The sequence below is a fragment of the Ictidomys tridecemlineatus genome, chromosome 5 (genome assembly GCF_052094955.1).
Source record: "Ictidomys tridecemlineatus isolate mIctTri1 chromosome 5, mIctTri1.hap1, whole genome shotgun sequence".
NCBI classification, from domain to species: Eukaryota; Metazoa; Chordata; class Mammalia; order Rodentia; family Sciuridae; genus Ictidomys; species Ictidomys tridecemlineatus.
The window spans coordinates 32,743,456-32,760,050 of NC_135481.1; the positions used below are offsets into that span (position 1 = coordinate 32,743,456).

The window sequence follows — 16,595 nt, forward strand, 5'->3', positions numbered from 1 at the left end:
GTTGTCGGCTACCACCAGAAACTAGGAAGAAGCAAGAATGATTCTTCCCCTAGAGCCTTAGGAGGGAGCAAAATCCTGCCAGCAACTTGATTTTTCTCCTTTAAGTCTCTAGATCTGAGAAAAAAAAACCTCTGTTGTTTTAAGCCACTCAGTGTGTGGTAATTTGTTATGGTAGACCTAGCAAACCAACACAATCTCCCTTATGAATATAGTTGCAAAAATTTTCACCCAGATACTGGCAAACTGAATCTTGCAAAATATAAAAAGGATTAAGCGCCTTGACTAAGTGGGAATTTTCCCCTGAAATAAAGTTTGGTTCAATCTAAGAAAATCAAGCAATGATATTATCATATTGACAGAATAAAGAACAGAAAACACATGAACATCTTGACAGACACAAAAAAAATATTTGACAAAACACTCTTCCATTGACAAAAGCTATTTACAAATTAGGAATAGAAAGAAACTTTCTTTACCCAATAAAAAGCTATGTATGAAAAATCCAGAGCTAACATCATATTTAGTGTTTCAACAGTAAATTGAAGTTCAACATTAAGTTTTTACCCTTGGCCAGTTGCAGTGGCACATACCTGTAATCCCAGCAGTTTGGGAGGCTGAGGCAGGAACATTCCAAGTTCAAAGCCACTCTCAACAATTTAGCGAGGCTCTAAGCAATTTAGTAAGACCTTGTTTGAAAATAAAAAATTCAAAAAGGGCTGAGGATGTGACTCAGTGGAAAGCACTTCTGCATTCAATCCCTAGTACTAAAAAGGACAAAGATGTTTACCCACTTAGCTCAGGACCAACACAAGGATTTTAGCTCTTGACACTTCCATTCAACACTATAGTAGAGGTTCTGATCAGGTCAATTAAGCAAGGAAAAAAATGAAAAGTATTCCAATTGCAAAGATATTTAAAAATATATATATAGTTGGTACACTAAAAACTACAAATAGCTAAACATCACTGTTTTTTTAAGAGGAAAAGCAACTCATGTTCATCCTATGTTGGAGGATTTAATATTATTTATATGACAATATTACCCAAACTGATCTAAAGATTCAATAACCTACTAAAATCCTAGCTGGCATTTTTTTAAACTGACAAGTTGATTTGCTGAAGGCCATTGCCAAGTAGGAATGACGCATCGAAATTTCCTTGCCAAGCGTACCCCATGCTGCTTAGAGGACATTCAATGGGACATTGCATGCATGCTTTAATAAGGTGACCTTGCTCAAGGACCAAGGCGGATCCGGGTTTAGAGCTGATCAGGTTTGAGGAAGTAACCGGCTCCTTGAGTTTAAGGCATTGCCAGTTTAAGATAATGGGTTTTAGGGAAGTTGGAGATTGAAGATTATTGCTGGGATTAGGGTGTTCCTGCTGCTTGTTCCCGTTGAGTTCTCCTGAGATTAAAATGGGATTTGGAGATAGCCTCGTGGAGTAGGTGAATTGTGCGGGAGACGGAGAACTCGATTGCCCCTGGACCTGTGTGGAGGCGGTGTGAGAGCGGGAATAAATTGCTGTTTGAACCTACAAAGGTGTGTGGTGGCTCCTGATTCTGGTGCCAAGCCGAGACCTTGGCATTGATTCTAGAATGCAAGTGACCTAGAGAATCAAAACAATCTTGAAAGAGAACAGTTTTGAAGACTCCTCCCGATTTCAAAACTTAATACAAAGCTATAATAATCAAGACAGTATCCTACTGGTGTAAGTAAAAACATAAAGATCAATGGAATAGATCTGAGAATACAGAAATAAGCCTAAGCTTATATTTATGGTCAACTGATTTTCAATCAGTACTCCAAGACAATTAAATGAGGAATGAATAGTCTTTTCAATAAGTGAGGCTGGAATATTAGACATCCACGTGGAAAAGAATTAAGTTGTGTCTCTTACCTCACACCATATACACAAGTCAAAAATGGATCAAACTCTAAATAAAAGGGCTAAGGGTTGGAGTGGCTCAGTGCTAGAGCGCTTGTCTAGCACTTGTGAGACCCTGGGTTCAATCCTCAGCACCATATAAAAAATAAATGAATAAAATAAAGCTATGAAAAAGTTACCTCATTAAAAAAAGACAACCAGACAAACAAGTGAAATATCTGCAAATCATACGTGTAAGACTGGACTTGAATCCAGAACAAAGAAAAAGAACTCTTTATAATTCAAAAAGAAAAGACAGCCAGGCTCAGTGGCACACACTTGTAATCCCAGCCGCTCAGGAGGCTGAGGCAAGAGGATCACAAATTCAAATCAAGCCTCAGAAGTGAGGCACTAAGCAACTGAGACCCTTTCTCTTAAATACAAAATAGGGCTGGGGATGTGGCTTAGTGATTGAGTGGCCCAGTTCAATCCCTGCCACCCACCTCCAAAAAAAAAATAATCCAATTTTAAAATGTTCAAAGAATTTGAACACATTTTCATAAGCTATATAAATGACCAATAAGCATATGAAAAGATATTTCATTAGAAGTCATTATAGAAATGGAAATCAAAACTACAATGAGATACTATGTCACCTACTATATAAACTTTAATTTAAAAAAAAGGCAGACAATAACAAGTATTGGTGAGGGAATGTGGAAGAATAGAAACCTTATAAATTGCTGATGGGAATGAAAATGGTGAAGTTGTTTTGGAAAAAAAAAGAGTTAAATACACAACTACCATATGACCCGGAAACTTAGCTACCAAGAGAATCAAAAACGTGTCCACTCACCAAGCTGTACATGAACAATCATAGCAATATTCAAATTGCCAAAGAAGTATAAACATTCTAATGCCCATAATTTGATAAACTGAAATTGGCTGTGAACTCTACAAACTCTAATAAGGTCTGTACTCCTAGCATGGTGGCTATATATTCTGCTTGGTTATATACTTGGTTATATAACTGTTCCAATTTTATAATCATTATTCTGTACACTTATGTACTACACACACATAAAAGACAGTGTTCCAGCTTTACAAAAATTAGTCTCCAATGGTCCTGACTATAATATATTCTTCCATGTTGATTTTATTGGAATACTTTTGTTTTAATTCTGTTTTAGGGAAGTTCCATGAGTCTGCCGCTAAGCCACCACCCTCTTAGATTAATACTGATCCTAACTCCAGTCCAAATCAGAGGACAAGACTTACTCATTCTGTGTCTTTAAAAATGTAAGAATGTCTATTTTATTCCAAGGACCTTTTCTAGCCACCTTCTCCCAAATTTCTCCCATTCCCAAAATAACAATTGTCTTCTTCAAACAAAATATACTGGATCCTTTATCTGCATCCATTAACATGGTTTCAAGCCCAGAAAAGGCTCCTTTCTGAGCATTTTCAAGCATAGTGCCCAAATTGGAATATATTCTATGTATAAGCAAACTAGAGTAGGACTTTCATTAACCATATCTTCCTCCATTTTGTTGGCTTCTACCACTTTAGAGATTAGATATTGCAAAGAATATGGGCTCAAAGCCAAAAGGACCTGCAAAGAATATGGGCTCAAAGCCAAAAGGACAGAACAGTGGTTATAGTCTGAATGTGTCCCACAATTCTTGTGTTGGAAACTTAATTACGATTATAAAGCAATTAAAGCATAATAATTTGAAAGAAATCATTTATTGAACATTTTTTAAAATTTGAAATTAATGTACATTTGATTTTAAAAATTTTGCATTAGATTACCATAGATTTACATACAACCATAAACTGAAAAAATACAAGAAAGTTTCTGATACTAACAAAGAAACTCTTTCCTTTATTGTAAGAAAATAAACTTTCTGAAGCTAAAGCTAGCTTTTCAGTCGTGCAAAATACTAACACTTTAAGCAGAAAGTCTTTATTTTTAAGAGAAAGTAACATTTTTCTATATTTGACCTATATTTTAATTCTTTCCAGTAGAACCAAAACCTCCTGAACCCCTTTCAGTGTCATTCAACACCTGAAAGAAAAGTAATAAGACAGTTAATTTTAGACCCTCTTTCAGTTCTTCTACCCAGCCCCTACTATAAGACTTTTAAAGATTACAAAAAGAAAGTTAAATTTTAAAGACCCCACAAATTAGAAAATTGGATATTTGTCTAAAAAGCTAATGAAATATTAAAATTTCACAATATATTAAATAATTCATTATCCAAAGTAATGCTACATAATATCTACATGAAAATATGTCATGAGCTGGGTACAGTGGTGCATGCCTGTAATCCCAGCAACTCATGATTAGAGGCAAGCCCCAGCAACTTAGCAAGGCACTAAATAACTTAGCAAGACTCTAACTCAAAATACAAAATAAAAAGGGCTGGCATTGTAGTTCAGTGGTAAAGAACCCCTGGGTTCAATTCCTAGGATCAAAAATAAAATCAAGAAATTCTAAAAGTAAGATCTTAAGTCATATATACTGCTAGCTACAAACAGCATATTAAACCCTCTAAGCTGTGTCTTTTCTTCACTTGCAATGTTATGTCACTAATTATTAAGCTTTTATAACACTTACTTGAACTTCTTCTATATCTGGATAAAAAATCCGTTCACAAATGAGCTGTGCTATTCGATCACCTTTTTTTACTTCAAAGAAAAAAAAGCTTATTAGTGATTTTATTCATGTACTCTTTTATATCTTGCCTTATTCATTGAGGACTAGAGGAGTCAGTATTATTGACAGAAACTCAGAACTTTCACTACGTTTATGGGAATACATATATGTATTTAACATACCTTCAAACTTCTCTTTGCCAAAATTAAATAACACAACACCAATATTTCCTCTATAATCTTCATCTATGACACCAGCTAGAGGAAAGAAAAATAATATCTTGATTTATTATATCAAAATACTATGAGTGTAAAATTACATTAAAATCATTCTTAGGAGTAGCTCTCAGACTTTTATACTTAGAACTTCAGTAAGTGAACCTTCCTTTAGCACTATGTAATGCCTCAAAAACAAAAAAAGGTATTACTAAAATGTAGATAAGAATTTAGAAAATTGGTCCTAATTTCCTATCTGTCACCCTTATTAAATGGTAACCATTTCCTACTTTAAGCTAATAATGGCAATTACCATCTATACCCACTACATACTTGCCAAAAAGACTAGCAGAAAATTATGATTTGGGCTTCAAAGACTTTTCCTGGGAACAGTTTTTCACTAATATTGATCGATACATGACCAAATCATAAATAAAAATATAAAAAAGCCCCAAAAGATCTACAGCAGAAATGAGTTAATGCTTACACTGTTAAGCAGCAGTCTTAAAAATACCAGAACACTCCATTTTTACAATAAAATGGGAGCTGAACTTTTCAGTTCACATCCTTCTTCTCCTTTTAATCTGAACCACCATTCTTTCTAAAATCACAAGCTCTCAGAAGATATTAGCTCATAGTTAATAATGAGTACACTTATATGTACAATTAGTGTTTGAGATTATGAACACATGGAGAGCAAATCTTTGCAGGAAAGTTGAGCCTGGCCAACTAGCCTGGTCCAGAGAGCTACTTTCACCAGACTTGATACCATTTGTCTTTGGGTCAAGAATTTAAAATGCTTCCATAAAGATAAATACAAATAATACAGGTGCATCAGGCCTTCTCATTTCTTTTTATATTGAAATCTAATTCACATATAATTCATCCATTTAAAGTATATGATCCCAAAGTTCATAGCGTATTCAATGTTGTACAACCATCACTAAAATCAATTTTATAACATTTTTATCACCCTATCAGGAAATCCTCTACCCATTAACAGTTATTTCCCATCCCTTGGAACTTCCTATGATACCTATTCTTTCTGCTGTTATGAAAAGCTGGATAGAATTCTTATGAAATATAGAATATAGCTCCATTTTACATCTGACTTCTTACGAATACTCTTCCTTGTCCCTTCTCCAAAATACCCTCATGAAAGCAGAGAATAAAAATCGGAATATCTTGATGGGTACAAAGGCTAGTTAGCTATACTAATTACTTTAAGGTTAAAAAAAATTAGGCTGATTATGAGTCAGAAAATGCTTGCTAAGAAGGTACTTTAAAAATGGGCTGGAAAGCAGGAAAGGCAGTTCACTTATGTCTAGACTGAAGGAAATGGTCTACTCTTTTCTAGTGGAACAGCAACAAAATTTGACGAATTCAAAGAGTATTAAATCCTAGTTTCTTTCCCCACTGCCAAATTACCATTAATTTAGCCCTCAGTAATTATGAAAAGAACCGATATTAAATGGGACCAGTGGTTTTCCATGTATCTACACAGAGGAAGTTTTGACTGTAGAAATGATTTAGCACAGAAGACCCTTTTGTATACAGCATATTGTTCCAGGCCAGGGTAATAACTCATTTATCTCAAATGAGTTTAGGAAAAACAATGTGGACTGACTGCCTTCAAAATTATTTTGTTTCTATTTTACTAGAAAAATTTTAAATTATTCAAACAACAGTAATACACATAAAGTAAAAAAAAAAAAAACACTAGCCAATATCACAGCAATACACTGCACTACTTTACTTTTTCCATTAAAAATAATAGATATCCTTTGAGATTAATATGTATAAACCTGTCACTCTCCAGCCCTTGACAAATATCCCTGCATAAATGTCAAATAGGTTCCAAAAAGCACTTTCCTGGGTAAAATGGTGTGTATATTTTATACTTTGGAGGGTATTGCTAGATAACTTTACAAAAAAGGTATAGCCAAACTTCTATCAGCAATATTTGAAAATGCCCGTTTCCAAAATCCTTGCCAGTACAATGGTAGCAACTTTTAAATTCTGGCCAATAATGATCAGTATAAAAATGATATTTAATTGCTTTACTTTGAATTTCCCTGAGGACTAGTGATGATGGATTTCTTTCCTTCCATTGTTTACTGGACATTTATAAGTCCTCTTCTATATTTTGGCTATTTTTTTTCTCACATATTCAAGTTGCATATATTTGCTGGTTTAAAAAAAAGCTATATTTTCTACCATATAAAAATACTCTCTTGTTATAAAAGGCTCTGCTGTACATCTGTAAAGTTGTCTTGTTAGTAGCACTCAAATAGTTACGAGTCTTCAATTCTACAGGGCCAAGTGACCTACTAAGACTTTATACTTGGCAACAGGAAAATGAGAAAAGTCTTTAAGTGACTAAAAGAAATGAAATTGAAGTCAATGAAAATATGGCAGAAAAAAAGCCTTCAATTACGTTAATTTTACTATAAATAACAATGTTATACAAAATTCAATAGGTTCTAGTTCAATTATTAATTTACTGAAAGTCAACTGCCATTTGACTTTCAAAAAAAGCAAGATTTATTTCATTCTTTGCATAATGGATATAGGCATCAGGGATATTTCTTTTCATGAGAAAGCAGAAAGTATCTTGAAGTTATCACTGGAAAAAATCATGCATTGGAACTGGCGGAATGATTAACTGACTTCAGGCACAAGTTTTATTGTGTCAAGACTTTGGCATGTCATATGCTGGAAACCTTTTTTAGTGAAAACTATCCACACCTACCAGATGTGAATTCTGAACAGAATCCTGCATACTAAACTTTTCCCTTTGACCCTTATTTATAGCCTGGGATTTCTAACAATCTCTCCCTTAAGAAATAAAAATTCTTGCCAACTCTGATAAACTTGTGCCTGACATTTTAAACATATTTCTGCATCCAAGAACACACCACAATGTAATTTTATGAACAACACCATACCATCCACCAGGCAAACTGATTTTCCAATTACACGAATTTTCTTCCAGAGGGTTGTTTTAAACAAAGCAAAAATTGGTAAAAAAGTTGAAAAAAGATTTTCTACATTAAAAAAAAAAACACTTAACTCCCAAACCGGCAGAAATGATAAAACAGACTTTAATACATGCCACGCACTATGTCATATGGTTTACATAATCATTAATCCTCCAATTCCTCAGAGAATTTCTATTCTCTGAGCACACAATTTCTATTATACAAAGGAGAAAATCGAGCCTCAGAACTCATGTTTCTTTCAAAGCAGGCCTTTGAAATTTTCTTAAAAAACATACACTCTTTTTACATTCTTAAGTTAGATTACAATTATATCCCAAATAATATTTGAATCTCCAAAAGTATTTTTGAAAGTCAGGTGCAACTTAACTTCAACTCTGGAGTGGGTGGACAATCCCTAGCTAAATAAAACTCAGCTCCCCAAAGAACTACTTTTGGCTTTGTCTTGCCCCACAGCACCACCTAGTGACACCATGAGGATATATCAGGCCTTTCCAAAATGTTAAGCCAAGACCTGGTCGCCTAGGTAGGCTTCATCATGAGCTTACACCCCCTCATGAGCTTACACCCCCCCACAGAGGCAGGGCTAATTCAGGACCCTGATTAGTTAGTGAGGGAGATGAGGTAGGCTAATTCAGCATTTAACTGCAAAGGAAAGAACAAGGATGTTAGAATCATATCAATAGTCTAAACATGTTTAAACATGTTATCACCTTAGGCTCATTTCTGAGCTGGTTTCCTCATCTATTTAAAAAGAAAAAAAAAAAAAAAACCTTCATAGAATGCTTTGTATAAACGAAGGCCAACATGTTGTTAAATGAAGCACTATCTCATTAATGAAGATTAAAAAAAGAACCAGGACATGGGGATTATATCAGTGGGGTGTGTACTACAGGAAGAGATTAAATTTTCTGAGAGAGAGGATGTTAGAAATCCTTTATCAAGGGTGGCTAGCAAAGGTCACTGGGGCTTCTTCATGACAGGGGCGACATGAGAAACTTGTTAGCTATGGGAGATATGAGTAAGGTTTTGTTTTAAGGGAAATACATGCCACAGAAGACTTTCCTTGGAAGAAATTTTAGAGCAGCAGTGTTTTCTCTCTTCAAGGAAAAGATTGTTTTGATATATTTTGCCAAACATGGACAGCCTCTTAAAAGGAAAGAAAGTCCTTACTAGATAGATCTATATTTATAGAACCTTTTGTTTGAGAATTATTTAATACTTATTAATAACTACCTAAGCAAACTATAATTGCTTAAAAATAATCACAAAATCTTTTCCTTTTGTGTAGTCATTTTTGGACTAACTACAGATTATCACTAAACCAAGGCAAAAATCTTTTCTGTCAGATAGTGCCTGGTTAGCCTGTTAGTAAAATAACATAAATTTTACAATTATCACTTAAAAATTTTTAAATTATCAAATAGTATTTGAGACTGTATAATAATTATCTATTATTTCAGATATGGGTTTTTTTGGAGGGGGAGGGTAGCAAAGATTGAACCTAGGAGTACTTAACCACTGAGCCTGCCTTGGCCGCCCAAGATATGGAAATTTCTAAACAGTCAAGAGAATAAAAATGCAGTTCCTTTTCTTGATAATAAAAATGCACCCTGTCATTTGAATACACATTACCTTTTAAGCAAAGACAAAGCCAATACACACATTTGCACAATTTAAAAATAAATATATTACCTCCTACATCTATGAAGTATTTTGCAGCCAGGCCAGAACGTGGAGCTGAAAACAAAAAGGAAGCCATTGATTATTTTAAGTGGGGAGGGGCAATACTGGACACAATATAATTTATGCAATTTAAGCATATCTCCTCTATGTCTATATCTTCATCTTAGCCTTATTAGAGAGTTCTGAATTAAAGACTGCTTAATCATAATGCATTACCAAAGTTGGAAAAACTAGTTCAGAAATTCAGCCAGGTTTTACTAAAAACAAACAACAACAAAATAACACTTAAACCAGCCCCATATGACTTCAGTCAATTGAGGATTTATGGTATAGACCTGGGAGATGACTGCTGGAATGAAGTGAGAGCAACCACAGACTGCTCTTGCAAGAAGTTTGGCCACAAAGGGGCAAAGAGGAACTGTAGCTGGCCAGGGACACAATGCTAAGGAAGATGATTTGTTTTAAGACGGGAACAAATACAATGCTGATCAGAAAGGGGTGGGGAGAGCAGCAGGGAAAGGGAGGGAGGAGAAAGGAGGGAAAGGGAGAGTTAGAGAGGTGGGGGGAGGAAGAAACCTAACAAAACAGTAGCAGCATTTAGCCTAGAACTTAGGACTCCTACTCATGACTCTGATGTCAAAACACTTAACTTTGTTAAAACACATGAACCAGAGTAAGATAAAAAGCCTTGTATCAGTTAAGTAAAATACCAATGCTAAACATTTAACTCCTGTGTTTTTTATTCTAAAGAAAAGTTTTTACTTTATAACTTGCTGGCTTAAGCATGAGACCCACAATTATTCTAAATTCTATTATTTTATTTCAGAATAATTTAAATCGGATACTTTGTCAATAAATGCTACTTCTTCTGCCTTAACTTTTTATTTCACTATTTCCTGGCCATCCCCCCTAAAAACTCTAAAAGTAGAGACAGTGATGCTAAAAGGGACCACCAGGAGAAAAATCATCATGTTCTCTTAAGGGATGAAGTACTAGTAGTTCTCCCAAGCGTAGCTAACAAGATTGAGTTAATTTAACTCTCTCCCCAGAGGAGGGGCTAACAGTTGCATATGCCCCTTTGTGTACTTATTTAAAAGTACTTATGTTTTTGACAAATTCAGGACTAACTCTGGTGACAAATGACTCACTCCAGAAAAAAAAAAAAAATATATCAAACCTGTTGATTTGCAGTCTGTTTTGTACTAGCTTCCTAGAATACGGCTTTTTCTCAAGAAAACTAGTGTTCCTTACTGGAACCCCATGGGATGATACTGAAACAAGATATGGGCTGACATACTCTGGAGTAAGTTTTACTCTCTTAATATAATATAATGTGCCATCACTGTAAGTCCCTATTTCCTAATACAAGAAGTATTAGCAACTCTCATCCCAATCTTCACAAAGAAACTTGACCTAATATGCAACGTAATCTTTGAAGGGAGAAATTCAGCACTCTGGAAAAAGATCCAAATAATAATCATCTACATTTTTTAGTTTTTCTGTAAGGAGTTATGAAAACAACCTCTTAGGCCAATGTGAGTCTCCCAAAAACACAAATAAGGAATCAGAAATAAGAGAGCCAAAGAGAAAGACCAAAACATGTATGTAAATAAAATTTTTCAAATGACTGTTTGCCATCATAGATGGCACTTCATTATTTTAGGACCAAGACCAAGCAATATTAATCCAACAACACTAAGATTAAATACCTCATCACAAAGAAAGGGCTTGACAAATAGTTACCTGTTTCTTGAATCACTTACCTATTCTTCCATAGCACCCAGAAGGAAGAGCTATCTGAATGTCTGTTTTCACAAGGGCTTTCTCCATAGGTGGTACTATATAATCATAGGCACTACAAAATAATTAAAAAAACAACAACAGTATTTACTTATAAAATTGTTTTACATTCTTTCCTTGTGATGATGCATATAGAATTGCTTTAAATACATTTCATAAAAAATAGTACAGACTTAGGCTAATGTTGCCAACTAATGTTGCCATGACAAACTTCCAATTCATCTTTAAAAAGTTCAAAAAGGTAGATGTTTTATTTATTAATTAAAAGGCAAGTGTAGATGAAAGAATATGAATTTTATGGTGGTAGGATGATATGTTGACAACGTAAATGTCTTCATCTCTGAACACAATCAATGAGAAACTGACAAAAAAGTCAAACTTTAAATGGTACAAACCTTGCTAATACCGTGCAAAACAGGAAAATGAAGAACCAAATAATGGGGCAAATATGTTTATATGTATTAACTCATTTTATTCTCATTACAATTCTGTGATTACAAAAAAACTGCAGAAGAAAATTGTAGGCAAAATAAAGGGTGGGGAAAGGTAGAGCTGTTTTGTATCAGTTCTGCCTGGCTGTGTAGTTCACCAAACCTATAACCTCTACTTCACCAAGTAAGGGAACACTCTAAATAGCCTCTGGAAATCAAGTGCTGAGGTACTGATTCTCTAAGGTCCATCCAGCAAATTGCTAATACTTCTTGTATTATACAAGAAGTATTAGCAATTCTCATTTGTCTGTATCCCCCTCATTAAAAAAATTTAAGAGATTTGACAATGAGCAAAACTGAAGTTCCTCTGCAGAACTTAAGTCCCATAAAGCAGTACTACATTTTCACTGTAATTTCCTTTGTTTAAACCGTTAAGCACTAATTTATTAAAGACATCAGATATTTCCACATCAAGCTCAGTATACAGAAAATCACCTATATTTGTTAGGAGGATGACTAAAGAACTGAAGTATCTTGAATCAAGATCTCCCTTAGGACTCACAAGGCCCAGCCATATACTTTAAAAGGGTCTAAGGGAACTACATCACTCTTTCCCATTAAAATCAAAAGGCACACTATATTCCTTTTAGCCACAATAATGTACTTTTTTTTTTTTTTTAGCTACAATTAATCTCCCCCATTAATATCGTCACAGTCCTTTCTTCCCTTCTCTCGAACTTGGACCAGTAGTTCTCACATTCTAATTACCTGGAGTGCCTTAAAAATAAATCATAACGCTTGGAATATGGTCATAAAATGAACACCCCTCCCTCCCAGAATCGTTTTTCCCCTTTATTAATGGTTCTAAATACTGAACATACTAGCCAAATTTAAAAAAAAAAACAGCAACACTTAATTCCGTGTAAAAACCCGTCAGCAACATTCAAGCTCTTCGGCAAATCACTCTTAACGATCTCATTTGTAAATTAGTAACACTCGTCTAATTCAAGACTGTTTTAAGGATTAAATAAAATAGCACGTGGGACAAAATTCCTGGACAGGTATGAAAAAAAAAAGTGCGCTACAAATGAACGGTTGTAGTATTACTAGCACTCCCGCCATTTTTTGTTTTTCATATTCGTACCCTTTCACAAAGTCCCAGTCCTTAGGCCTAATAGATGTAGAAAGAAAGAACCCCAGAAGTGGCCTTCATTAATCACTTTTAGATATTTCAGAATCTCAGGGCCCACCATGGCTTTTCTTGAGCTCGCCATCACCCTAGAAGGCCAAGATGAACCCTGTTGCACGGCACCTTCCACTTGTTAAAGAGTAGAGTGAATGTTGTAAAATAATGCCTTGGGCATTTTACAGATATTTATTTACTATTCTGCACACTGCCCAAATCCTTGTTGAATTTATGTCCTTTTTAAAAAGCCAAAATTTTCAAACTAACAATGGCAGGAAGCCGACATTTTAAAAAAAAAGTTTGTATCCATAACCTTTCTAGCGTATGGTTCAAGCTGGGGCAAAGGGGCTGAACACGAGCTAAATCATCCGAGAACCGGGTCTCCTCTGCGAGGGTGGCGCTGCCGGGGGCCGAGACCAGTCGGCCACGTGAGGCCCGAGGTCCCCACTCACCTGTACAGGTCGTAGCCTGCGGCCCGCGCGGACCCCCGGGTCGGGGCCGTGGCGTGCTCCGATAGTCGAACAAAGCGGAGCCGCAAGCCGCCATCCTCCGCAGGCCGGGCCCGCTTGCTGGGGGAAATGGCGGTTACTTCTTCAGAAGAGGGCATGGCAGCACCGGAGGGCAAAAGAAGAAGAGGAGACCGGGAAAGAGAGCAGAGAATGAACGCAGCTGCTAACAACCCGCCAAACTCCGAAATTTCCCGCCAGCCCCTCTCGGACCCTCCCCCAGCACCTCGGCCCGGACGAGACCACAGTTCTGGCGGGGGGGAGGTTCCGGGTGTCATATTTTAGGCTGGAAGCCCTTCTCTGAAAGCTGGCTTCAGATCGGACACGACTGACCCCTCTTAAACATAGCAAATTCAGAACTCCGGTTCGAATTAGGGGACAAGCTTCGGTGGTCTCGCCCACAAATGACAAGAAGCCAACCTTCCTCCCCAGGGACCCGAATGGACTCGCTCCCTAGGCGCGAGACTTGGGCGCCCTCCTGCTTTCCCGCCGCCTGAGGCTGCAGGGCTTCCTCCGAGCCCGAGCATTACGCGCGCCGGCTGCACCTTCTGGGCCCAGAATCCCCACGCCTTTGCGGGCGTGCCCGTCCCTCACGCGTCCCAGGCCTCACTGGCTTCGGGAAAGGGTGTGCCGGCGCTGGACAGCGGCCGGGGCGGCGCGAGCTGGGTGGGGCCGAAGGGCGGGCCTGGTCGGGAGAATCTGGACGCCCACGCTCCCAGTTGCTTCCTTCGCGCGTCTTTAAACGCTAAGCGGAGCAATGATGGAGAGAAATGGCAGCCGAGCGCGGGGCGCGGGAGGAGGGCCGTCATCCCCCGACGTCTGCGTCTCCGGACGCGCTCCCGTCCAGCACCCTAAGGCCCGGATGACCTCGGAAGCAGTCTCGGCGCCCTCTGATGGCTCTCGCTGGGAGGCGGCGCGAAGGCCCCTGGCTGGCGCAGCTCGGCTCCAGGAGCGCCGGTTGCCAGCGTGGCGAACCTCGCGGCGGCCTTCCCTGCTGCTGCCTCCCTCCCTCGCCCGTTAGTTTTCCGGCATCCTTTTTTTTTTTTTTTTTTTTTTTTTAGTACATCTGCCAGACCCGGACCCTATCCCTGGGCTGACGTACCTGGGGCAGCTTCGCCCGCGGCCATTATTCCCCGCTTCAGACTTCAGGGCCCCCTGGGGGACGGAATCACCTCACCGCCGCGCTGCAGGATGTGACCTGCATAGCGTGCAGAATTCCTTACAGAATGCCAGACTGTATATTGTTTACTCTTAAAGGAGCGACCCGGGAGGGTCTTCAAGGATAACCGCAAGGACAACTCAGCCCTTCCCTTTCTGTGGTTACAATGACCTTGGAAACACCGAGGTCGGGGCAGGGTCTGTAATCCCAGTATTTGGGGAGGCCGAGCCAGGAGGATCGCAAGTTCAAGGCCAGCCTCAGCAATTTAGCAAAACCTTGTCTCAAAAAAAAAAAAAAATGAAAAGGGCTGGAATCAATGGTAAAGCAAGCACTCAATCCCCAGAACTAAAAAGAAAAACACCGACGTGAACCCAGTGGCTTGAGGGCTAAGATCCTGGGCTAAGGTGGTGGAATTTACAGTGAGGACAGATGAGTAACTTTCTAGATAAGAATCTCCAGTTATCTCTGGAGCTGATGCAAAAACCTGGAGACTAAATTGATACGCACTTTAATTCCAAAAATAAATATAACTACAGGGCAGTTTTAGAGAAATGACAACTGAAAATGGTGAAGTACTGTTGAAGTTTTCTTGCTTGTTGTGCCTTTTCTTACAGGCCCCACCTTAACTGGCTGCTCTTAAATCTTGGAATTCCTCTGAAAGAGGCTATGCAATATTCTGTCTTCCTCTAAGTAGTCTGTACCTTGAGAACTTCCCAACTTATACCAGTCAGCTACCTGATGTTCTGCATCATATCTTTCAAATGTAAAGTTATCTCAGAGGCCATCCTGAGAAACTAAAGTAGCTGCCCTTACTTTCCCTCACCACCACTTTTATCAGTTTTCTTATTCTTTTTTTTTTTCCTATTTGCACTTCTTATTGCTATAATTTGTACTATTTTTTAAAAATCTTTTTTCTTGGTCACCGTCTATTTGCTATAGTAGATGTGAACTTCATGAAAGCAGAGACCTTATGTCTTCATTCACCGCTATATTTCTGGTGTCTATCTTAGTGCCTGGCCCAGAATTATGAGTGATGAATTTGTTCTATGAATGAATTACAGTGATATTGTCCAGTCCATCAGACTCCTGTATATTATTACTTTGTCTTGATTTTTCTATTCATTCTATTATTTTTAAGCAAAGACTTTCTTTATATAATACTTTTTCAAAACCTACAATAAAAATCAGCTATCCTTGCCCTAGCACTGAACAACTGTTACCCCATGTCTCACTGCTTAAGAGCAATTCTCCCAACATTTTTGGTTCTTGCTACTGAAATTTACCTCCCTGTTTCTAGATTATGTGTTGCTATATTTTAAAATAGCATAGAAATGATCTTCTGAGGTAGTTGAGGATTTAGATCTCTAACATCCCTCCCCACACATGCCCATTCTATCAATAGTTCTATAATGATATTTGAATAAGTCTGCAGTTGGTATGTACTTTACCATAACCACGGAAATACCAGTCACTACCAAGACAAGGTGATATGACTATCTTTTTACATTTGCCCCCTTAAGTTAATAATTGCCTCTTTTATCCATTTGTTTTTGTTTGCCAGGCGTATATAATTTATCTATTCCTGTTTTGTTTTGTTTTTAATGCTACAGTGGACCCAATACCTCAAACTTGTTTCACATCAAATCCCCAACACATCAAACAGCAGTGATTTCTACCCTATCATATATGTTATTTAACATTATCCCATTTGTTAGTCACTTAGGCATATGTTCTTGTATAAAATTCTCATGTATATGTGTTTTATCTTTCAGATTGAGAGTCATATCCTTCTATGAATTCTTCAAAGTTCCATTTTTCCCTTAAAGCCTCCTTTTATGCCTCTGTTCTCTTGTCCAATCTGTGCTAGTGACTCTCCAGTCTTGTTGAAGCTGTCACACTGGGACTTCCCTTCCCCCATCTCTTGTATCAGAACCTTGGTTTATGAATATGGTGTCTTCCTCTTAGTTTATTCACTCTTTTGCAGAAGTACTTTGTCTAATAGTTTTCTAATAAAGTTCACTTGAGTCCTCACTTATCCTAAAATGTAATGATTGTAATAACTTCCTTTTCATGGTACCAGTTCAAAATCTT

General features: G+C 37.5%; 1 protein-coding gene across 4 annotated transcripts; it reads right to left on the minus strand.

Moving 5' to 3' along the window:
* Nucleotides 1-3,590: 3,590 nt before the first annotated feature.
* Nucleotides 3,591-14,608, minus strand: Dut (deoxyuridine triphosphatase). Of its 4 annotated transcripts, none has more exons than XM_005316538.5 (7): nt 14,448-14,608; nt 13,292-13,430; nt 11,186-11,277; nt 9,432-9,476; nt 4,705-4,779; nt 4,484-4,554; nt 3,591-3,931 (listed from the first exon to the last, which is right to left on the minus strand). In XM_005316538.5, the coding sequence occupies exons 1-7, from the start codon at nt 14,470-14,472 to the stop codon at nt 3,875-3,877; spliced, it is 504 nt and encodes a 167-aa protein (XP_005316595.1). In that variant the 5' UTR covers nt 14,473-14,608; the 3' UTR covers nt 3,591-3,874. The 4 variants fall into 4 exon arrangements, with proteins under 4 accessions (XP_005316595.1, XP_077905771.1, XP_077905770.1 ...); XM_078049645.1 differs by having other exon boundaries at nt 13,292-13,427; nt 14,448-14,487; XM_078049644.1 differs by lacking the exon at nt 14,448-14,608 and adding an exon at nt 13,956-14,222 and having other exon boundaries at nt 13,292-13,427.
* Nucleotides 14,609-16,595: the final 1,987 nt, after the last annotated feature.

Excerpts from the sequence above, each read along its gene's own strand:
- Dut (XM_005316537.5), bottom strand. The coding sequence starts at position 14,154 with ATGACGGCCCTCCTCCCGCGCCCCGCGCTCGGCTGCCATTTCTCTCCA. Across the intron at positions 13,431-13,955 it reads CACACCCTTTCCCGAAGCCA|AAGTAACCGCCATTTCCCCC; the intron begins GTGAGGCCTGGG and ends CCTCTTCTGAAG. Across the intron at positions 4,555-4,704 it reads TGGCAAAGAGAAGTTTGAAG|TAAAAAAAGGTGATCGAATA; the intron begins GTATGTTAAATA and ends TTTTCTTTGAAG.